The 25,413-nt window shown below is 41.2% G+C and overlaps 1 protein-coding gene across 4 annotated transcripts in view; it reads left to right on the forward strand.

Moving 5' to 3' along the window:
• Positions 1–21,688, forward strand: part of fbxl17 (F-box and leucine-rich repeat protein 17) — a 426,982-nt gene extending 405,294 nt beyond the window's left edge. For all 4 annotated transcript variants that reach the window (XM_042334038.1, XM_042334042.1, XM_042334045.1 and 1 more), the window contains one exon: positions 18,441–21,688. In XM_042334038.1, coding sequence (XP_042189972.1) covers positions 18,441–18,578 — 138 coding nt within the window. In that variant the 3' untranslated portion in view covers positions 18,579–21,688. The remainder of the gene's footprint in view (positions 1–18,440) is intronic.
• The last annotated feature ends 3,725 nt before the right edge of the window (positions 21,689–25,413 follow it).

A 25,413-nucleotide genomic window follows, 5' to 3' on the forward strand; every position in this document is an offset into this window, starting at 1 on the left:
GAGAGGATGCATGTTTATACAAGGATTTGGGTTTCTGCCCTTCTCATCACTACTAGAGTAATGCAATGCTAAGGTTAAGAGAAGGGAATTTTTTTCTTTTTGTAGTTTGGAATCTCATGGGATGAAAATCTCCAGTGATTTATGTGATTGACACTCATCGTGCTCTTCAGAATAGCTTCAAAGCTGCTATGATATCCCAAAAGCACAGAATATTCATATTACTTACAGCTGCAGGTTGGTCTGCTGGAAGTCAGTGTCCTGTTCCTCTGACTTTGAACCTAAGTTTATTTTTAAAAAACAACACTACACCCTGGTGTGCAGACAAGCCTTGCTTTGCTGGTCAGGGATATATTTTTCTTATGATAATAATAATCCTTACATTTGATATAGCGCCTTATCGCATCATCGAAACGGGTCAAAGCGCTTCACAGAATATACTGTAAAGTGAATTGACTATGTATTTTGTGGGCTCTTTCAAGATGTGTAAAGAAAGCAGCTTATCGTTCAACTTAAAGGGGAATATGTTTGAACTGGTATTTGCAACAGAAAATATTTGACTGTACATGTAACTTAATGAGCAAACGTTAAACCGAAGTCACGCCTGCTTGTTCAGGTGGACTTTAAAGATTCCACGACACTATTTGAAAAGAGAAGGGAGTTTTTCCTGATGTCCTGGCTAACAATTCCACAGAAAAAAATAGTCATTTACTTTACCCCTGTTTGTGGACCTTTGCTGTGCAAATTGGCTGCCACATTCACCTACAAAATACATAGTCATCACACTTTACAGTAAATCCTATGAAATGTTTTGAGATTCCTCCCCATGTGAAAGGCACTACATCAAATGCAATGATTATTATTATACTTCATGCTGAAAAGATGGATCATGGTTGTGAGTGTGTGTTGCCTATATTTTAGCTGTGCTATATTGTATATGTGTGTGCATGTGTTCAGAATTCGGGGACTGATTTAACTGAGCTGTTGGATTGAGATTTCATTGTTGATGTGAGTATCAGTGTTCGGAGCTGTGGAACTTCTATCTGGCTTGTGCTTTGGAAGTGCGAATCATGATCTATCCCCCTGCGAGTTAGTAACAATCTGTATTGCAACACTGCAGAGTGCTTGTGGAGCCAGGTGGAATTTTCCTCAATGGATGTGTTGTGCCAGATTACAGGTGTGTGTATCCAAAACCAATTCCTATTTGGAGATCTTAAAACCGGCCTCATCGACAGTGGATATAGTATTTATTATACTATAGTACCTAGGCCCCCTCCACTCCACTACAGGCAGCCATGCTTTCAGCCACTAAACCCTCAACTCCCTACCTCAATCCGTCCACTTTGCCTCCTCCCGGACCATTTTAGGATCACACCTAAAGATCTTTCTTTTCGACTGTGCCTACAGTCATCTTCCTTCTTTTCCTGGATTCGCATTAAGCTCAGCGACTGTTAATCCCTCTGAGACGCTACCCCACATGACAGGTGCTACATAAATCTAAGTTGTTGCTGTACTTCCACAGTACATGTGCAGCAAACATGGGTGAGCTTGGAAGTAAATAAAGTGAAATTTCTGTAGTAACTTTTGTCTTTAAAACGTATAAAAATCTTATGTAGGTTTCACTGGTTCTTTTCTAGATGACTTTTGGCATTGATCCATAATTGCCGTCGTTCTCATTCTGTTTGAGTTGCATATAGAATGATAGTGGATTTGTCCCAATGGACATCCTCCTAAGAACATGGGAAACTTATTAGGATACATATCAGCAGAAATAATCTTATACCATGTGGAACCTAGTGATTGAGAAAAGGTCACCCATGGAACCAACTGGCTGGAAATAGATAATCGAATTGTGGGGAAAAACAGATATTTTGTAGTTTTTCTTGATTGGCTTTCGAGATAAATGAGCATTTATGCACAATTGTCCCGAGGAGATTAAATAGTTACAAGAACAACAAGAACAACAAAATTACATTTATTGAGCGCCTTTCACGTCGGGAGGACGTTCCAAGGCGCTTGGTAGCTGGGTCAGGACCCGAGCATGGGGGAGGGGTGGGGTAGGGGTAAGGAAAGACAGAGAGGTGGGAGGGCGACTGAAGGCATGATCAAAGAGCAGAGTCTTGAGACCAGCATTGAAGGAGGCAAGGGAGGAAGTGAGAAGGGAGTGTGGGATGGAGTTCCAGAGTGTGGGGGTAGAGAAGCTGAAAGCTCGACCACCGATGGTAGGGCGGGTCGGGCGGGAGACATGGAGCAGGCTGGAGCCCGCTGAACAGAGGGAACAGGCAGGTTGATAGAGAGTCAGCAGGTCAAAGAGGTAAGAGGTCAAAGTGAAGACAAGGTTCTTGAATTCGATCCTCTGAGGGATGGGTAGCCGGTGGAGTCAGGCAAGGGTGGGAGTGATGGGGTCACGGAGCCTGATGCGTGAGAGTACGCGAGCTGCAGAGTTTTGGATGATCTGCCACCTGTGAAGGGAAGAGTTGGGAAGGCTGATAGTCGAGTCTTGATGTGACGAATGCGTGGGTGATGGTTTCGGCAGCCTGAGGGGTGAGGCAGTAGCGGAGTCTGGCAAAGTTGCGGAGGTGGTGTTAGGCAGTGCCAGTCATGGCGCGGATGTGGGGGAGAAAGGACAGTTCAGGGTCGAACAAGACACCGAGGTTCCTGACTGGCTTAGTGAGGTTGAGTGTGTAGCCATAGAGGCTGTTACAGTGGAGCCTGTTAATAATTTGACAATTGGTGGTAAAAATGTGGTGTTTATTTTATAAAACAAACAGTAAAGCTCACCATCTATAATTAACTTTATGACATACGACACAGATATATGAAACAAGCACGTATCCAGACACTGTTCTGTACTCCAGACAGAACAATAGTACTGAGAGTACAGGGACGACAACACATATCCAGGTTCTGTTTCGTACTCCAGACCAAACAGTAAACCTGGGGTCACACTTTGAAGTATACTGAGGAGATCAGCCCCTGGACATACCCCTCAGAGACAACTGACTCTCGTAATACCAACACTAAACAGGGACAGGCGTCCAGTGAACCCTTGGACCCAACCAGTCATACAGATCAGTATTCAATCGACAATGGTAACACCAAATCACAGAGATTGGCTCCAATAAACTCAACAGACATAACCAGCTATTAGCCCAGCACCTAACTTGTACTGCCAAACCTGACTTCTGGGTTTCCCCGGACTAACCACTACTACTGTTATTACTTCCCTGCCTTGCAAACAGATCCAAAACCATATTACCTACTATTCCTCTTTCACTACTAATAGTCACTTTCTTACTGGAGATAAATTCCCTCACCCCTGTACATAAACATTGATACAGTAGAATTGATATTGATTCCACTGATCTTCTGAAATGCGCTGATCTTCTACACAACTCCAACTATTCCAAAGTTACATCTTTTATGTGTTTCTAACTCCACCTTCCCTGGTCACAGAGACAGCTCCCACCCTTCAAGGCTGCTTTGCACAGAGAGAGATTTGGACAACTTCTGGGCAGCCTTCCACAGTCTGCTTGTTTCTCAGCCTTGAGATAGGCAGGTGTCTGAGGCTGCAGTCTTTCCTTTCTGTGGTCCATTGTTCTTACAACTATACTCAAGGACCCGATTGTGCATTATCTCAGAGGAGTGAACATCTTCCCAGGAAAATATGAAATGTAATCAGAAACTAACCTCAGCACATCCAGCAAAGCTACTTTTAACATTTAACTATCAAACCTTCTGGAATATTTAGTTGCTGTTTGAAATATCCTAATGTATCCTGAGGTGAAAGTCAATAGATTTCAACAAGCCCATCAGTAAGATACATTGTACACGGTCTAGGGAAGGAATGTCTTGATGGGAGGGATGTCTTTTTCATTCTGTCTCACCTCATCAAAGTAGGTTCACTTAAGTTTGGGAACATAACTAATAACTAGTAACTGACATGTTTAACAATCATCTTCATTGGAGGGAAGCGAGCTGGGATGAACAAAGAAAGAAAGCACAAAAGAACAATAAACCACATATTGTTAAGCAACTTGGATACACAATAGAAATCTGGATGCAGTTAGATTTAGAAGCAAGAAAAAAGACACGAGGAAGTGAGACGAAATGTCATGGGGATGGTGTATGCTACAGAATTAAAATTACCACAAAGATCAGTTGATCTTGACTCTGGCTGGCACTTGAGGGGGTCTGAAGTTTACCTGCACCAGTAACTTTGAGATAGTGGCAGGAGGAGCATAGTGTGAGATGAGACAGAAACCAACAATCAGTGGGGAATTGCAAGATGTGAAGGGAGAGCTAGGTGAGCTGTTCTTCTCTAGGTTGTAGGAATTCAGGTTAAAACTGCTAATGTTTATTTTAAAAAGCAGCTTTGCCCTTGTAAGTTGAAATATATATGGTTTGTCCCTAGGATCAGATCATTGCGTTTGTTTATTTTTTTGCTCTGTGGTACGTAGCCTCTGGTTGGTTTGGATTGCTTGCAGTCCACATAAATCAGATTTGCAGCGTTGTTAGCCCTCCTTTCTGTAAAAAGATCAGAGCGCTTTCCAGGCCAAGTGGAGTTCTGCACTGTATGACTCCATTGATTATCACTTGCCTCCAGGCAATAGAAGGAGAATGGATTGATCACAACCATAAAAAATCATCAAAAGATTTCATTCTTAATCAAATTAGTGTTGGCATGACCTTTTCGCCCCTATCTCAGACAGTCAGCACAAAAAGCTACGTTAAAAGCAAAATGCCACTCTCTTCACATCCTCGATGCTAAATGTCAGCCTTGAAGACCAGAGGCCTTTTCCGTATCTAATTACATAGAGGCCATGTTGTTTCCTCCATATCAGGCTGTAAAATAAATTTTAGCATCACTGCTGATCAATTGGTAAAATATCAGTGTTTGACAAATCGTGATTGTTTGAGGAGTCTGCCTCTGCTGGTATACATCGCTGCCTATCAGCAACATAGCAGAATCAGAAAATGCCATGTTTCATTTACTCTAAATCTCCCCTGTGGTCTCAGGCCAGGCACTAAGGTTGACTGACAGCACAAGCAACCGCTTGGGCCTCTGCTGGTGAGAGCGACACAAGATTTTGTATCCCTCTAGAGGCACAAAATTCCATCTATACTTAGCCTGCGGAAGACCATTTTGACTTAAAGTTTCAAATTGCGCAGAATTGTGGAAAATTCTCAGACACAGTTTAAAGTTGGAAACCGGTTTAAATTTAAAGGCAAAATGGCAGTGTGGGTAGTATGCTCACTGAGCCAGGTGGGTCCGCAGTACACCAGAGCACTGCTGATGACAGACCACCCAGTCTGGATAATCAGAAGGACTGACCAGCTACTGGGGGTAGGGATTCTTCTCACTCAGCCTACCTCTGCGACCTCCTAACCCCGTACCAACCTGCTCGCTCCCTCCGATTCCCGGCAGGGCGAAACCTTGGGCAAGTTTGCTTACTCTACACACACGCCTGATAATAATCCCTCAAGAAAAAAAAATAAAATTGGTCACTTCAATCCACGACTGTTTGTGGGACACTGCTGTATACAATTGGTTGCCACATTTCGCCCACAAATATACAGTCAATTCACTTTACAGTATATTCTGTGAAGCGCTTTGAGACGTCTAGAAGAAGTGAAAAGTGCTATATCAAATGCAAGGATTATTAATTTATAATTCCAACCTATGCCTCATACTTGGCTCTTGCCAGCCTGTGCCCAATACTCTCCAAATTTAGGTAAGAACAGCATGTCCCTCTGGGAGAAAGTCCACAATGCATTCCAGACATGGGAATTTCCACGTGTAGGTGGCATAGACTTGTGGAATTCTGCCTGATTTGGATACTCTTAAGCATGGTTGCTGCATGTGGCAGACATTCAGCTGACCAAAAAAATTGTCTCACAAGCTAAGATCACGTGGAATTTTGGGCCTCATCGGGCCTTTGGCCTTTTATGCCTCCACCCTATGGAAGTCCATCCCACATTCCCTTCGCCTCGCTCCCTCCCTTGTCTCCTTCAAGCAAGCCTTCAGCTACCCTCTTTGAGCCCAACCGCAGCTCGGGTTCAAATCCCAGCGCTTTGGGACATCTTCCCGAATTGAAAGGCATTATACAAATGTAATTTTGTATTGTATGTATTGTATAGAATAATGAACTCTGAAATGTTTTGCAAGGCAATATTAACATAAAAATCAATTTAAGCTGTGCTGCACCAATTTGATGTTACCTTCAATCGTGCTATGTTAGTGCCTTATAATAGACTGTGTTGTCCTACAATGGTACTCTCCAAATGCCTTCTGACATTTAATACGTTATATTTCTTTGCAATCCATTTGGACAAGACTTCCTTAAATCTATTTCTGAGTGTTACTAGCATGTGCTTTGTTGACAACATATTTTATCCCTATTTCATTTATGCATTTTTGTGGGAAGCAATCACACTGAGGTCTAAAATGTGCCAGTTTCTAACATGATTCTTTAATAAAGATAGTGTGAAGTAATTCTGGCTACCGGAAAGAGTGCTCGCTCCACTGCTCTCCTTATTAAAGATTCCCATGAAAAATCGCCAGATATTGGACCCATTATATAATGATATTTTCCGAAAATACAAAAAAACACCAGATGAGGTAGACATACCTCAGCAAGCCACAGGCACTTTTCACAGTGTACATTGAAAGTTGCTAGATTAGTTCTGATAACCTCCCATGATCAGTGGATATATGGTTTCACACTCTCTTGAATCTCTCATCTTTACAAACACTAGAGTCTGCTAGTGGGACACCAGCCCACACCTCTCTTAGTCTTCTTTTCCTGTTTCTGTACATGGTTAATTTCCAATGGAATGCAGGACTTGGAGATAAGTGAACTTTCAGCCTTTTTATAGATTTCTTTTACAAAAAAAGGAGCTGACAACGTAAAAAAAATCACTTCTTCTCAACTCATTTTTTTTTAAGCAACATTTTATGGTAGTGATTTATTTAACTTGAAATTGGCCAATACATTTAACAAAAGTAAATTAGAAAAGGGATCCAACGCTTTTCAAATAAATTACAAGTGTTCTTTTTTTTAATATAAAAACAATGAATGTGGAGTTACTTGTCATTTCAATGTAAAACTCGGTGTCTTGTTAAGGATTCTGTGGGGATTGATGAAGCTTTCTTTCAACATGAAATTCGACTAATAGCACACAGTAAGAAGGGTTTGAGGTAATGGCAATCATATGCTTGAACAAACCCAGTAACAAAGCCTGGATGCCAAAAGGGTCAGATGTAATGTTGCCAAGGTATCGGAACAGCAGAATGAGTAATTTTCTGGGCAAAATCATACTTTGGTTTGTAATGAGCACATCGACCAGATTAGCACCCGGAGCAATGGAAACAGCAGCTTGAAGACGTGTGCTGCAATTTGTTTGTGCTAAAGCTATGTAAATAGCTACTGCAGCTTTTAACATCTTAAAGTAACAGTCCTGTAGCAATTTAACAAAATATCACATTAGCTACAGAATAGCATTTCACAAAACTAATACCAAGTGATGTTCAGGCACACTCCTCCAGATACTACTTAAAAGGATTATTAGAGGAAGTAAAAAAAGCAGTAGCAAAGCAGATTGTGGTCAGCAGCAAGAGGGATTGAAAGAAATTCTGTTGCTATCTCAGCACTTGACAGTGTGTTAAAGACCAGATAACTCCTTGGAAGGATAAGTTAGGAAGAGAACTTCTGGGAGATCAAGAGATGGCAGTTGTGTTAAATAGATTTTTCACATCAGTTTTCATAAATGTAAAGCTGTGGTCATCGAATACCAGATCCATTCGTTTTGGCTCAGGAATTTTTAACGCAAGTCAAGCATGTGTTATAAAGAAACTCTTAAGTTGTGAATGACTGACTGCAAGGCAAGCAGACTATATTGGATGCACCCCAGGATCCTCAAGCAAATGCCAGAAGAAATAAATGAGGCTTTAGCTAATATCTTTAGGAACTCATTAGTACTGAAACTACCTGTAGACTGGAGGACCTCAAAGGTTAGTCTGGTATTCCAACAGGAATAAATTATGAGCTTGGAAATTATAGACCCGCTAGTCTAGCATCTGTGGTGGGGGGGAATATTTGAAGTATTGTATAAGCGGCTATCAGTGTTGAGCTAAAGAGCCCAGACTCACTAAGGAGCAGCCAACGTGGATTTAGAAGCAATAAGTCATGCTTCACAAATCTTCTGGAATTCTTTGAGGAAGTAACTAAACTACTGGATGAGGTCTTTGCCGTGGGTACGATTTGCTTGGATTTTTGAAGGCATTTGATAAACTTCCAGATGTGGGACTTTTAAAGAATGTTAAAACTCACATTAGCCACAGTAGTTGGATTGAAAACTGGCTTAGCAATGGGAAGCAGAGGTGATGATAAATGGAAAAGGCTGTGATGGGGGTCAGTGACGAGCGAAGTACAGCTAGCAACTCTTCTTTACACTCTTGCTCATAAATTACTTGGAGGAGAGAGCATATACAATTTTAAAATCTGCTGATGATACCAAGCTTTTTGTCCATCAGATAAGTAATGTAAGGATGATAAATAGCGTAAAAAAACTGGACCAAATTGAGCAGATGGGCCAAGGAGAAGCAGATGGATTTAAAATTGATGCACACACGTTAATACCTATTTGAACAACAAAAATCAGTGGTCGTCTATACAAAGTGATGGGGGTGGGGTGGGGTGGGGGGCAATAGCAGAGGTAGAGATAGAAAAGTATTGGTAGCATATTGATCATTCACTGAAGGCTTCCAGTCAATGCTAAGCTACTGTCAAAAACATTAATCAACTACAAGGTTGCATCTTGAAGCATTTGACTGTACGCCAAAGGAATATTCAAACCTTCAATCACTACGGAGTTCACATTTGGAATATTGTATGCATTTTGGGGGCACTCTACCTTCAAAAGGATATTAAAAGATTGGAGAAAGTTCAGAGAAAAAACATCAAGGACTAGTATTTAGAGTTACACAGAAACAGAAATCTTCTCCACGGAAGACAGTCGATATTGTTTTAACCATGGTATCTAGTTTTCCAAATGGGCAGCTTGAGGTTATGAGGAGAAGATCACAGAGCAGAAGTTCTCATTGGAGAAAAAAATTAGGTGGTTTGATTCAGGCCTTTAAAATGGTAAGATGGTGGAAGTAAACAAGCTATATTTGTTTTTTAGTCAGCCAGGTGTCTGACACATGTAGAAACCCATTACCATGTTTAAGAGTGTCCAAACCAAACTGAGAGGTCACGTATGTCACCTACACATGGAAATTTCCCTATCTGGAATGGAATATGCACTCTCTTCCCAGAAGGATGCACCTTGCATACTTAATTCTGGAGACTATTAGGTTCAGGTTGGCAGGAAATTTAAGCTAGGTATGGCTGAAATGTAACCAGCTAATATCACGTAACTTGCTAATAAAAGCACTGTCTGAAAAGCTTTCTGCTGCTAGGACCACCCTACGTGTCAATACTTTGGCCGAAGGCTGTTTAACTTACACAGTGAGAGCAGAACTGGAGGGGAGAGGTTTAAAAATAAAAAATCTAAATGAGTGCATTGGAAGCTTTCCCCCTCTGCACAGAATAGTAGATATGGTGGAAGAGAATGTTTACAAAAGCAGTTGATGATGTGCAAAAGAACTCCTTGGCCAAATAAATGTATTTTCTTAAAATTAGCAGGTGGTTCAAAGATAAGTCCAAATGAACAAGTATTTCACAGGACATAGGTCTGCACAATCTGATGTGAGCCAGGGTGGTGGGATTAAAATGCTTTTGTTCTATTCCTCTAGGGCCAGGGCCTATTTATGTAAAGCTTTCCCTGGAGATAATAATAGTTCTTACATTTGATATGGCGCCTTATCACGTTGTTGCGTTAAAGCGCTTCACAGAATATATTGTAAAGTGGATTGACTGTGTATTTTATGCGCAAAACACCGCAGCTAATTGTGCGCAGCAATGTCCCATGAACTGTCGTGGATTGAGTGAATAAAGGTAAAGAGAGTGGGGTTAAGTCTTGGATAGGGTAGATTTTGTGTGGATTGTGATGAACTGCACTTGATGTTCCAAAACACTTTTTCACTTCTCATGGTTTCTTATGTTCTTAGTAAAGAGGAGATATTTGTACCAATGGAATAGCTGCTCCTATTCTATCCACTCATTTAAACCCTATAATTCTGTGCCCTGGTTCCTGGATCAATGGAGAGATAATTATTATAATCCTTGCATTTGAAATAGCACCTTATCGTGTCATTGAGACATCGTTGGGACAAGTTTTCACAGGATTTCACTGTGATGTGTACTGACTGTGTATTCGTAAGCAAACTTGCAACCAATTTGCACACAGCAATGTCCCATAATCAGCCATGTGACCATAATCAGTGACCAATTTTGTTTGGGAGATTGTTGGCCAGGACATTGGGAGACATTCTCTTCCTTGGTTGAGTAGCACCATAAGAACATCCACCTGAACAGGCACATGCAACCTTGGTTTAACGTCTCATCCAAAGGACAGCCCCTCTGATAATGCAGCATATCATTAGCACTGCATAGGCTATGTGAGTTCAAAGTCCCAATATACAGAGATGACCTGCTCCCAGGCCATTACTAATGCAGCAAAGTGTTCTAGCACAGTGGCGGCCAGCCTTTTTGGATGGCCAACAAAATAAATGTTCTTCATTCAATATTTCTTGATTTATGCCATAAATCAAAAAATATTGAATCAAGAAAAAGTTGGAAGCAAAACATAGATTGAAACCAGACTCACCTAGACCAGTACGAATGTTCGGCAGGCCATTTCTTGATGGTTCCACGGGCTACGGGTTGGCCACCAACTCTCTTGCATAATGAAGTGATGCTTTCTCCGACATTTCCTCCCCTGCCCGAGAGTAGCACATGTAGTTCCACTTGGCACTCAGATTTACTAAACTACCAGACAAGTGCTGTGTTTCTTCCCTAATGTTGACCTGGTTACTTTTGGTTTATTTTATTAACTTTTCAACACACTTATATATTTGAAGGCTCAGATAGTTTGCATGGTTCTTCAAACATTTTAATCCTACAAATGTGCACCGAGTGCATTAGCCAGGCTGTAAGTGCTTGTTGGTACCCCAGTAAAATATCTCCAGGTTCCTTTTTGTGTTTGCCAGCAACAGTCAAGGTCAAATTCCTCCTTGGAACCTTTCCCTCCATCTGCATCCTGTTGTGCCACTTAGTGTGCTTTAATAAAGGACAGATGCGCATGACATACTCAGATCTGTACTCCACTCCATTTCTTACACTGATAATTGTAAAGCAAACTTTCATTCCTCGGCTCTGAAAATAGTTAACAATGTCCAGCATTACCTTTAATGTACCGTGAACATCTAGAAATAATAACAATAATAATCCTTGCATTTGATATAGTGCCTTATCACATCTTCGAGATGTCTCAAAGCACTTCACAGAATATAATGTAAAGTGAATTGACTGTATTTTATGGGCGAAATGCGGCAGCCAATTGCACACAGAAATTGCGCACAGACGTGGATTGAGTGACCAAATTATTATTATTTGTTTATTTTTTGGAAGGGATTATTACCCCTGGAAAAGCGATCACCAATCAACTAATAACCGGGTTCCTACTTTCTGCAAGGTGAAAGGAGGTGTGTGGAAACTTACCCAACGTTTCACTCTGCCGGGAATCAAACCCAGGGCCCATGGCCTTTTTGGCGATTGCTCACCCATAAGCTACAGGACTCCACAATGCTTAACAGTTATGATAAGGAGTAGTGAACTATGCTTTATTTTCATTAACTGATAGATTCACCTTGCCTAAGCAAGATTCAAGTAAGTTATCACTTACCCACAGAGCCACAAACCATGACTTTTCTCGATCCAGGTGTGAGGCCTTAATCTGTAAGACAATTTTGTCTTAAAATGTAAGATTGTGCAGAGTCGTGGGCATTTCTTAAATTTAGAATTAATTTGGAACCAGGTATTCTGCAGTTCTTAAAAATAAATATTAAGATCGAAATTAAGAATTTGTCACAAATTAAGAATTTGTTTCTGATTTGCCTTCTTTTTACCCCCAGTGAATGTCAACAAGTTATTGATTCATTGCATTGTAGTTCTTCGCTAATACTGTGAAGAATTGACATGTTTCTTCTGCATTCACTAGTAATACAAGATTAATTACTGTACCGAAATTCAGTGTCCTCCAGTCATTTGATGGCAAACAACCTTTGTCATAATACACAGCCAGTAACAGTCGTTGAAGTGGTCCATAATGCTCTCTACAGTCCCCTTTAACCAATCCTATAATATGAGGCAGTGCCTGCTTTTTTAGGGGAAGCAGATATCTCCTTCAGGGCAATACAATTCCCGACCATGCCTTCATACTCCCAAGTAAATTGGGTGGATGATTCAATGAACCGCTCTCTTCCCCCTCCCCCAGCCACCCATGAGAACTCATCTCACAGACTATTGCCCGCCTGGCCTCATAATTGTAGCAGCATGACTCAACAGCACAAGAGATCATAAAGAAGTCAACATTTGAGAGCTGTTTGCAAAATAAATCAAGCGAGCTGTTCTCTTGCCACACATCAGTCCAAAAATATCCATTTGATCTGAAGAGCGTTATCTTGGATGTAGTTGAATACTCTGACTGTGAACAAGGCAGAGCTGACAGTTCTTCTGATTCTCCATCAACTAATTAAGAAGCAACTACATTAATGAATTGGAATGATTGGAATGTAACGTTCATCAATTGTCGACAACCCATTTCAAGTACAGTTGGATCTCTCTTTAGACCTCTTCTCATGTCTTATCTTGTTTTGATGCCAATTTGTTCCTCTTTTCCATTGATTTTGGTCATTTCCATGGGCAGCTCTCTGGTACCTTGGCCAAGTGGCTCGTCTTCATGTGTGAGCCCAGATAGTGAATGTCAACAGATTATTGAATCAATGCACTGTAGATCCCAGCAAAAGCTTAGATATTTGATCATTATCAGGAGGTGGAACACTAGCTTCTTTTTACCCATCCCTTGTAAAGCCATTGGGAGAACTCTCAGCAGACACTGAATTGATGGCTTTGTGCTACACCTTGTGGGCCCTTCACCAAGTCACCTTACTCCTAAGCCCAAAGAACTGGGCACTTTAAAGTTAATGCCATTTTATCCAGTCAGATCTATCAGTTTATAATACGAGGAAAGGAAAGTTGAGCAGTGAGTTGTGAATTACCAACTAATACTGAGTAGGAGTGAGACAAAGAGAAGAATGTCTGAGATCCAGACCTGACAGGCAATGTCATCTTTACCCCCCCCCACCCCACACATACACACACACAAAGCCTTCACACAAGGGAGAGGGAAATAGAAGCATCCGGGAGGGATTAAGGAATGGGTAGAGATTTGTGTGGACTATAAGCACGGACTGGTCGGGCCGAGTGGTCTGTTTCCGTGCTGTACATTCTTTGTAACATCTTTGTAACTGATGTAACACTGGGGGTAGGCTTCTTGGTTTCTCATTAGCAGGTAGTATGTTACTTTGGGGAGGAAGGAAGCAAGCAAGAAACATAAAGAAAGTAAAGGATTCAAGGAGTTAGTAACAAAGCTGTATCACACCAGAGAGAGAGAGGGTTCAAGAAAGATGGCATAAAGCATCAAGCAGCTTGCATAGTTTCTATTCCAGTCTCAATGTGGAGGCAATAGCACTTGTGGACACAGTTTAGTTTTGTTTATTTTCCTTTATCTTTTCTGAGTCCTTACTTTCTGGGCTTTTCCCTCATTAGTCGCTGTGCTTTTTCATACGGCTCCAAGCCACGAGACAAAGTGTTTTAAAGCGTTATGATTCTGAACCAAGGTTGCAGTAGGGTCATCTCACGGGAAGAAAGGGTTGTCTGAGAAATTATAGTGGTTAGCAGAGGTGTAACAACGCTTCACGTTATTATTCTTTTAATTGGGGCTTGTCGTGTTAATAGTTGGACTCCTCAGTATTCGCAGACCACTGGGGTCTAATCAGTGTCAATGACTCTGACTGTACTGAATGTTCTTTACGGTCTCCTGCATTGACACAACACTGTAAATATCAATCCAATAAAACTTTCTGTAAATACGCTTGCTTTTGAAGTGCGCTCCATGTTGTATTATAATCGCTCTCTGTTTTTTATGATTTTTTTTTAACACATCAATGATTGGCTTATTACATCTGTGCCATTTGGAATTCGTTTTCAACCCAACAAAGACGAGTTTTGTGACAATTGTTTCCATGCCAACCCCTTGGGAACCAAGAAGAAAAAACAGCCAGCCACGGAAAGTGTTTCAATTTATCTTTAACTTAGAGTTGACGGGGAATAAACTAAATTAAAATGAATAAAACTAGCACAGAGAAGAGAGAGAAAAACAACATGTGAGGTCGCGTCTTGAGGAGTGGTAATAAAATATCAAAATACCCAAACTTGTGGTTTGATTTTTTTATAGTTAAATATCAAGAATAACTTTGAGACATTTAGCGCTTTGAGATGTCCTCCCAACATAAAAGGCTCTCTATAAATATAAATGTAATCTTAGAAAATTGGTCACTCAGTCCAATTGTTTGGTGGTCGGTGATGCCATCCTTCGGAAGAGACATTAAACCAATGGCATATCTGCCTGCTCAGATGGACATTCAAGATCCTATTGCACTGGACAAAAAGAGAGGCGAGTTCCTCCTAATATCCTGGCCAGCAGTCCTCCAGATAAAAAAAATTGGACATTCACTTCATAACCATTTGTGGAAATTACTATGTGCAAATTGGTTGTCGCATTTGCATACGAATACACAACCACTACTGCACTTTACAGAAAGTGCTTTGAAAATGTTTTGATGGTAAGGCACTATATCAAATGCAAGGATTAAAATAACTGAGGTCATCTGCTGTGAACACAAGTGGTAAATGGCTGAAATTCTTAAGTGTTTTAGAGAAGTATCTATCAATATATTAGTTGCCGCATGTGTGTGACTATCATTTGTATGTAGCATATGACAGATGTTCTCTGCACAACTCAAATGGAGTGAGTCACAGCGTGCATCTGTCAAGTTATTTAGATTGGTCTCGAGGTCATAACCCTGAATGTGTAATTAAAATTGTGCCGCCATAGGTTGCATTCACTGGGTCGAGAGACACGAGCCCTGATATAAAATTAGTTCCTTACTTAAATTAATTGAAATGCACACTGCTTGGTGCACAAGTCTGAAATATGTTAAAAGATATTCGTGTCTGGACTTGCTTTTTGCTAATATTAAATTGTAGTCTGGGTTATTGATTCCACTGCTTCAAGTGCAGATTGATATTCTGAAAGTGATTAAAGTCTATTTGAAACCGAGATGACTCCAACTTTAAATTATCTTTTTTTAATCTGCAAGTGGGTTCTCGTAATCAACAGTGATAGGATGGATCATTATTTCTAAATTAGCACAGTCATATTCTGTCAATAGAATAAAAGGCCATCCACATTGTCTTGGCTTCTACTTCAATCCCAGCCACCAATGTGACTGTTCCCACTTTCCACATCACCCAATTTGAAGGCATCTCTGAGTAAAATTCCCGATGATTTGTGGTTGATTTTTCACTATGAACGCATGGCACTAGGGTTCTGAAATTCCCCCCAGTCTTAGCCTGTAAGGCCATTTTAACTTAAAATTTAAGATCACACAGAATTGCGGAAAATTCTTAAATTCAGTCCTAATTTGAAAAGTCCTGAACAACTGAATTTCCTAACAATTTTCCACATTTCTGCACAATCTTAAATTTAAAGACAAAATGCTCTTACAAGCTAAAGACTAGGTAAACGTTCCGACCGTAAAGGCATTTAGAGCCAAGAGCACAGAGGAGAATATCATCACAACAGTCTGGCTTGGATTTGACCTGAGATCCCAAGGTCAAAGATCAGTGCATTAACCCACTGTGCCAGCTAGGCCTCCGGATAGCCATTTATTAAAATAAATCTGATTTCATTCCAGTGTTTGTAACAAATAGCACTTGGAGCAGACTACATCCTGCTGCAATTCGTGAGGTCAATTTGCACTGAATTGCTGCTATTGACTTAGACGCCATTTATTTTGGGCGTAATATTATGTCGGAATATTTATCCCTTGAAGGCAAATAAGCAGCACACATGTGAAAGAATATAAGATAATGGGAAACAATGGCATTGTAAGTAAAGGGAACAGACATCACTGTGTCCCCATATTAAAAAAAACTTTGCATATCAATAACAATTTACATTTATATAGCACCTTTCATATTGGGAGAACGTCTCAAAACAATTCCCACAGCTGACTGGAACTCCGAGCTTGCGGGGTTGGGAGAAAGCCCAGAGGGGGAGAGTTAGAGGATAAAGTTACCAAAAGAATCGTTGAAAAGATAGGTCTTAAGGCGGCTTCATTGTTGGGAAGGAGCAGGTGAGACTCTGGAATGGAGTTCCAGAGAGTGGGGGCAGAATGGTTAAAAGCTAATCCCCCAATGCTGGGGTAGGTAAGGCATGAAGCAGACCAGTACTTGCTGAGCAGAGTGAGCAGCCGGGTGGTAGGGTTGCAGGAGGTCACAGAGGTAAGTGGGGTGGAGGGATTTAAACTTCAGGGTGAGGATCTTGAATTCGATCCCCTGGGGGATGGGGATCCAATGGAGCCAAGCGACAATGGAGGTGATGGACTCACTCACGGAACTAAAATTTTGAATACTTCTATACAAGTATAGATGTCTCCTTTCAATACTCTTACAGCAACAGAATAAATAGAGGTCACAGAGGTAGGTAGGGTAGAGGAGGAAGTACTTACCCAGGGTATCCCCATGGGAGTGTATCAATTTCATGTCATTTGGTGTCAGTCCGGGCAGTCTGTTTGTGGCTCTGAAACCTTGAGGGATGTGTGCACCGTCCCGACCAAAGGCATTGCCGGCCGGTTCCACAGTTACAACCACCAGCTTTTGGGTAAAACCATTTTAAATTAAAAGAGCCATGGAGGGGGAATGGGGCGGGGGACTTCTTTATCTCTCTGACCTTCTCATACCCTACTTCTTCCATCATCCTCTCTGCTCACCTGACTCGGGCTTGTTGCCTCTCCACACCACCATAAGATCTTACATCTCAAACTGCTGGAACTGTCTCTGTTACTCAGTCTCGCGACCGTTCTTTCTATCCTTAAGTCCTATCTGAAATCCTACTTCTTCAAATGTGCCTATGGCCATCTTCCACCTCACAGCCTCCCTTGCTTGGCGTTTAAGCTTGTTCTTGGAAAGTACCTTATGTGAGGGTTGCAAAATAATCTCTCAATGCAATTGACAAGTGTAGTGGTGGAAATAAGTCATCTAAAGTTGTTTTTCAAAGGCTCGGTTGAAGAGATATATTTCATGAGGTTTTTGAAGTTCTGTAGGAAAGATAACAAGACAGAGTAGTTTGGGGAGTTAGTTCCAGGAGCTCGCTGGCTGAACACTCAAATATCATTGATAGAGCGAAGGGATTGGGTGAAGACACCTGTCTCTATTCCAACGTCCATGAAGCCAGATTGTGACTAGAGAAAGATTCCTGTTGCCCAGGAGGTGCCCCAGCAGATTGGCCTCGGACACATCCCCCTTCCTACAGGACTTGCAAGTTAACAAATTTACAAGTATTGCAAACCAAACGTCAGTATTTAGATTTCATGAGATTTCATGATGTCTCGTGCATTGGGTAAAATTCAGTAAAGCGTAAGTTTGTTATTCCAGATTAATGCAGTCAACCTCTTTAAGAATGTGCTATATTGTATTAAATCCTTTTCAGTTTTCTGGAAATTATTGAAACTTGCCATTCATAAAGAATATTAATGTACGCTAGATGAACTCCTCCATAGTTTATTGGTCAATTCACTGTGCAGTCATTACTGGTTTGGAGCCATACAGGCCAGAAAGATTCTGAATTTGGTTTGTGAGCTGTGCTGAGTTTGCCGATCTCAGGCCGGGCAGCTGCAAAAATGCTGCAACTGGTCTCAGTGAAATGCAAAAGGAATAGTCAGTCCATGTTCCCGTTTGCTATCCTTCGCCCCTTGTTTCAAGATATCCGGCATAGACCATGTTAACCTCAACAGTGAGGTGCTCCATTTGTCATTTTTCCCCTGCTCCCCACAATACCCGCTGAGACCTACTAAGACTGACTGCCTCGGTTCCAGGCTCATAGCTAAAAAATGGCCATTTGTACGATGTGATTGTGTACTTTTATCCCAACATACCCAAAGAGGAAAGGAGACGATAATTGAGGGGAAAACTATAAACTATAAATCGCCCACAAAATATAGTCACACCACTTTATATTATATCCAGTGAAGCGCTTCGGGGCATCTCAATCACGTGATAAATTGCTATATCAAATGCAAAAAAAATGATTGTAATATAAATTGTATTGGGCATTCAAAGGCATTCACTTACATTTTTAACTCTGTTTTAAAGGTGAACGAAGACACAGTGGAACGTCTAGTCCAGGAATATCCACATATTACATTCAGCACTGTGATGCAAGATTGCAAGCGGACACTAGAACGAGCCTATCAGATGGGCTGGATCCCCAACACATCAACAGCATCCTAATCTTCTGAAGAGTTGGCTATAAAAGCTCTTTGTGGTTATTGTAATTCTTATATACACTGATGTAAATAAGAGCCAGTGCAAAAAAAGTTACATACAGTAGACTTTCCAGGCGTTAAGTACAAAAGACCATACCGGTCCACTTTATGTTCCTGTCTATGCCCTTTTTAAGGTTGGAATCATGGATTTTCAAATATCCATGCAAGGATTTTTTAAAAAAAATAATGATAATTGGAAGGGGGAGCATTTTATGGTCTGTAGCCCAGAGTAATTTTTATCTTTTTTATTTTATGAATCATCCAGTATTTTCTTTTCTGAAATGATTGTTAAGAAAGTTTAAAGTAAAAAAAACTCTCCCTTTTACTTTCTTTCTTCTACGTCAGGTTTGGTGCTGTATCTGAAGCTCCTAAAATCTGTAATTTCTTTTCAGGTGTGACAATGATCTACCACACTTATCTGGTTCTGCTCCTGTTCAGCTGCTCCTCTTTGAAATCATCTCCATTAAGATTACATCTAATTTAGGATAAGCTTGGTTAAAAATCTGAAATCATTTTTATTAAGCTTCATTCATCCTTGATAAAATCAATTATTGCTGAAGATCAAGACTAGCAATGATTCTGTTAAGATTTCGCTGCAGTCAGAACCAATAGAGGATTTTTTTCTCCCCTAAGAAATTGTGCAGACTTTTAACTGTTGCCAACATGAGCAACAATGTCTGACTTGTACTTTGCTACCGTTTGTATGTCCTTTTTCTAAACACATAGTTGAGACTTGCTTGTGTAAGACATACGTTTTCTAATACGGTTAAAGCAAAATAAAGTGAACTTTTGGCAGTTTAAATCATTTGATTGTCAGTGTAAATATCACCCCTGCACACTTTGCTAGTTCAGTAGCAAAGAAATGTTTGGAAAGATAATAGTTCAGGATTTTCAGAAAAAACACCGTATTATTGTGCGTTACTTAATGTTTGTCATTAAATAACATCTCCAGTGCTAAACTAAGCAAAGTTATGTTGTGTTTTACATTGAAAAGCCTGGAAATCCAATATTCCAACCTTTAATATTCAGCAGCAGAGATTTACGTTCAGAACATACAATAACTGCACACTGATTTCTCATTTGTAACTGGTAGCTGATGCTGAACTGCTGCAGAATAGACATGCTATCAGATGTGTGTGTATATAACAGAGACAATACACAGTTTTTGAGACTTTATGAATTCAAAAATAATAGGGTGTAAATCTTTTTACAGGAAAATCTAGGGATCTGGAAGAGGACATTACGTGTGTGTGTGTTTTAAGATATATATTGTAGTTTTTTTTGAAGTACCACTTGCACCAGCCATGAAAATCAGTTTCTTTCACGTTCATGACTGTACAAAAAATTAGTGGAAGGCATGAAGGAAAGAAAGGTAATTTAAGTGATGTTTGGTAAATGCCCCCTTTGAGAGTCGAGGCAGTAATTGAACAGATTAAGATAACTGACAGTAGCTGCACAGTGAGTCTAACTGGAGGTCTCTGTGGGTCGTGTCTCAGATCCTGTGCAGACACGTTAAACAAGTTTGTCAATTTTCCATTAGATTGATTTTTCTCACAAGTCTGGAAGAGTTGTCTCATTTTCTCTTTTGAGAGGCAACAGTTTTCCCAATATTGTGCCTTTCTGTTTAAAACCACATTGGGACGAGCGAAAAAAAATTGGAGTTTTTAGCTGATTGAAAGTGATGATCCTTTTGTTTTCGAATGTGAACTGAACAGTGTTGCAGTTAAAAGGCTTTTAACCCTTCAGTAGCACTTTTGCATGGGAAGTACAGTAGGTCTAGCACCATTCTGTTAATCAATCAGAAACTTCTGCTGAGTAAGAATGTGGAATGCTCCATGATTTCCATGTATCGGATCAAATTATCTAAAATATACATATAAAGGTGTTTTTTATATAATCCCAGAAATATGCACATTTTGAACAATGCTAATAAAATTCGCTCCCCCTCTCCCCATACCAGCCCTCCATTACAAAGCCCTCTTGAAAGAGTGTGTCTTTTAACTTTTTAAAATGTCCATTTCTTCGTCCGAAGAATATATATTTTAAATAAATGTTGTGTATCCATCCTGCCTGTACCATCACAGCAGGCAATTCTCTATTGCCTGCAAATGACATGAAGCATTCCCCATTCTTTGTGCTCTGCTTCCTAATGTGCCCTTTCTTTGCTTCCCTCTGCTTTATCACTTTATCAATGCTGCAAGGTAAACACTACAGCATGCACTGCAATACTGATGGCTGAGCTGATGCAGAGACCAGCTGGGGTCTACCATTAGCTTTAATCTCCAAGCTGTATACAGAACGTGCACCAGATAGCCCAACAATGACTGTATGTTACCAAACAAATTGTTTGTTGCCCGTTGAGATTCTTTAGGGAGTGATTCTCCTATCTATCGTTGATAAATAATGGGAAAATCCTATTGTAAGCTCACATCAAGATCAGTAAATTTTATTTAAATTTAGAGAGTACTGTAATATTATGATTGAATAATGTTTGTCAGATTGGTGTCCCTGCCATTCATTCCCAGACTGAAGTTAGTCTTAACAAACCTCAAGGGAGACTTGAGAGCTGAGCATATTTGCTTCCCCACCCCACAGAGAGAAGAGGATATAAGCACCTGAAATACTTAATGTTATGTGTGCAGATTAACACATAGCAAAATATATAGATGAACGGACTAACTGTTAAGGAACAGGATAGAAGTCTGTTAAGAAAAAGTATAGATAGAGATGATCGAATGTTGTGTAGAAGGTGATATTCCTGAATTGCTGGGATTGTGGGAAGCAGTCAGGAGTAAATAACACAGGATTTATGGTTTGATAGATAGGTTGTGGAGTTTTGCTTGATTGAATTTTGGGAGAGGAGCAGGGAGCTATTTTGCAAATCCTTCTCAGGAGATTAAATGGGTTTGGTGGAGTCTGTGATAAATTGGAATTGTACACGATCTATGGAAGATACAGGATGGATGGGGCCAAATGCTTTTTTTCTCGTTCCATACTTTATGTTCTTAACAAACCCTGAATTTCCAAGTGACTCTCTCAGGCATTTTGTTAACAATAAAGGCTTGTTTTTTCCTATGGTGTGTTAAATTTGGTTTCTTTCAATGATGTGTTTGCTGAAAAGAGTTGTTTAATGTCTCTTGCCTAAATCACAGTCAGACATAAACAAGTTGAACAAAATACATGATCGTGAAATCTTTTTCCAGTCTGTTACATGAAGACTGTTTAATAAATGTACGATTTTAAGAAAAGCACCTCTAGGAGGATTTGTATCCTTGTGCTAATTTCACCATGTCACCATGAGGGGAATTTACGGCTGGAATAGGTTGTCAGGAATGGTGAGCGAGGCTAGGACTCTGGATTTCATGTAAGAAATGAGAGTATGTTAGGCTGGGTATTAATAATAATAATCATCATAATAATAATCTCAGTACTGGTGCTGTTTATGCACCCTTTATGGAAAATCAATGAGGTACAAGACACTTACTATAATAATAATAATAATCCTTGCATTTGATATAGCGCTTTTCACGTCGGGAGGACGTCCCAAAGCGCTTCACAGAACACACTGTAAAGTGAATTGACTGTATATTTGTGGGCGAACGCGGCAGCCAATTGCACACAGCTATGTCCCACAAACATTTGAAGCAGCCACTTACCACATTGTTGAGATATCTCAAAGTACTTCACAGGGTATTCTCCAAAGTGATATGGCTGTTTGTATTTTGTGGGCTAATGCAGCAGCCAATTTGCACATAGCAATATCCCACAACCAGCCATGGAGGGAATGAGCAATTTTATTTGGGAGATTGTTGGTTAGGACACCGGAAGAAACTCCTTTCTCTTTTCAAATAGTGCCATGGGATCTTTTAATGTCCACATGGACAGGCAATAAACAACAACTTGCATTTATATAGCTCCCTTTACAGGGGGTAGCTTCCCGGAGCACTGGTTAAAATTAAACCCTTTTTAATTACAGCTTCCCTAAAGGGGAGTTTTTCTATCCTGGATTTTATTTGCTCAGTCTGACACACACAGAAACTCATTGCCATGCTCAAAAGTATCGAAACCAACAACAACAACAACAACAAGATTCCACTTATAGAGCGCCTTTCACGTCAGGAGGACGTCCCAAGGCGCTGCACAGTTGGGTCATGACCCGAGCAGGGGGGAAATGGTCAGGGTGAGGGGAGGGAAGGGAGGGAGAGAGGAGGGGGGAAATGGTCAGGGTGAGGGGAGGGAAGGGAGGGAGCGAGGAGGAGGAAGAGAGTCGAGAGGGGAGCTGAAGGCACGGTCAAAGAGAAAGGTTTTGAGACCGGCCTTGAAGGAGGAAAGGGAGGAAGCAAGGCGAAGGCACTGGGGGATGGAGTTCCAGAGCTGAGAGTGAGAGTTTCATATAATAATAATAATCTTTGCATTTGATATAGCGCTTTTCACGTCGGGAGAACGTCCCAAAGTGCTTCACAGAACACACTGTAAAGTGAATTGACTGTATATTTGTGGGCAAACGCGGCAGCCAATTGCACACAGCAATGTCCCACAAACAGTCGTAGATTGAAAATGACCAATTTATTATTGTTTTGGTTTTTTTTTTGGAGGGATTATTATGAATGAATAATAAATGAATAGGTGCAGATTGGCAAGAACTTGAGGACCCTAGAGTGCATGTTGGGTACTGCTGGAATTGAACCATCTAAATATCACATAGCTTGCCATTGTGAACACTGTCTGGTAAGCTTCCTGCTGCTTGTCCGGCTAAAACCATCCTACCTACCAGGACTTTAGTTTGCAGGGTTAACAGGCCCCATGTGAGAAAAATCCCTGACTCCAGAGTTTACTCCTACAAGGATGCCAACACACCAGCCCGGCCAGTCTGTCATCAGCAGGAGTACTGCACAGCCATCTGACTCAGGAACTAAACTTCCGAGACCGCCATAAGCAATTGACTCGATTCCAACATTCAGTTGCCAAACACTTCATCTTGGAGCCAGCTCAGCACCAGCCAGACTCCATTTACTTTCTCCCCCCAACCCCCAAGAAGGATAGTAGCAGTTGAATGTGCCAAGAGGGGAAGTGTAGAGCTGAGGCTGGTGCTTCCCTATAGGAGGAGGAACAATTTGATGGCAAGTTGCCCTGGTCCATTCTTAGGCATTTCCAAGGGGAAAATCACAAAGATACATGAGCAAGGGTCACATAGCATGATTTTTAAGTTCTTTCCAGCCTCTCAGCCAAGAATAGCATCAGGAAAGAACCTGAAACAAAAAGGCCAATCTCCCTTTAGCTTACAGCTGTTGGCATACTTGTGGGAGTAAACTCTGTATTCCAGGGTGTCGATTGAAATTTAGAGATTGCTGCAGATTCTGTGCCTTCATGTTTCTACACCCCGAACATAGACATAGACAAAATGCATGAAGATTTCATTTCCTTCCAATTTCTTTCTGCTTTTTTTTCCATCTGCAACTTCCTCTTCTCAAATGGTCATTACAGGGTACCTCGGAATCAGGTGGTGGGCAAGTGGCTGACACACAAAAGGTACATGAGCGTGCCATGGGGTGCTTCTCTCACCTTCCACTTGTGTGATCCTCTGCCAGCACTTACGTGGTTGGTAGGTGCTCTGAGGGCACCAGCATTTTGCTGATCTAACACATCTGTCACTACCCTCCCTGTTTGACATTTAATCTTTGAAAAAATCTGCGATTATCAAGATCAGAGATACCATTACTATTGAATGGAACACCTTTTCCCCTTTTTTCAATCACAAACTCTGCCCAGCAAAGCTACATCAGTACCAGATATTGAGTACAATTCTCTCTGCTTTGCCCTGACAGTGAACTTTAGCCCCAGTCTCAGAAGAGTACCAGCCTCACCAATATAAATATAAATGTTGCTCCTTCCCTCACCAAAGCATCCTCATTGCTTTTCAGAGTGATAAAGGTAATGCCGTAGATATGGTAAATAGTAGGTTTGTTTGAAAAAAATTAAGGTGTGTGGTATTAATGGAAAAGTGGCAGCATGAATTGAAGGTTGGTAAAAGTATCGTAAATAGTGAGGTTACATAGTTGTTATTCGGAATGGAGAGATGTAAATAGTGAGCCATGTCAGGAACACTGGTCTCTCCATTTATATGAATCATCTACAGCCACCTGCCTGAGGCTTTGTCTGTGCAGCTGCCTGAGACTGTGCCTGGAGCCCCACTATGCAGGCAACAAATACCGCTACGTGCTGGGCTTCTACCTGTACCCGGTGCCAAGAAGGGTTGGTCTGGCAGAACCGCCTCGAAACGTTCCACAGAGTTGGAGCGTGCCAAACCTCCTATCCTATGTTGAGAAATTCCTGAAGAACACCATCCCTGACCCCCACAAAATCACTGAGTTTCCACGCAGCAGGTAAGGGAGAGAGGGCAGACCCGATCGGGAGCTACCCTGCTGCGACAGCCAGCAACATCTGGCAAAACGCCTCGTCACCGGCCCTGATCAACAACCATCAGGACATGGCCTGGCTGGCGATGAAAGGGGCCTTTCCCCTCAGGGCTTTCATGCACAGTCAAGGTTTGGGCCAGTCAGCACGTTGCCCTCGGGCCGGCTGCAGAGGCCAGGAGACTGTGGACCACCTCTTCCTGGAGTGTTGTTTCACAAAGGCGGTTTAGAAAAAGATGGAATGGATTCTCTCGTGGTTCGTCCCTGGGGACCCGCTGTCACGGCACTCAGTCTCTTCCTCGGCCTGTTCCCGGGCACTCACAGCGAAACCCACATCGAGTGTGCCTGGAGGATCATAAACTCGGTAAAGGAGGCCCTTTGGCACTC

The sequence above is a fragment of the Callorhinchus milii genome, unplaced genomic scaffold (assembly GCF_018977255.1).
Source record: "Callorhinchus milii isolate IMCB2004 unplaced genomic scaffold, IMCB_Cmil_1.0 Scaffold1, whole genome shotgun sequence".
NCBI classification, from domain to species: Eukaryota; Metazoa; Chordata; class Chondrichthyes; order Chimaeriformes; family Callorhinchidae; genus Callorhinchus; species Callorhinchus milii.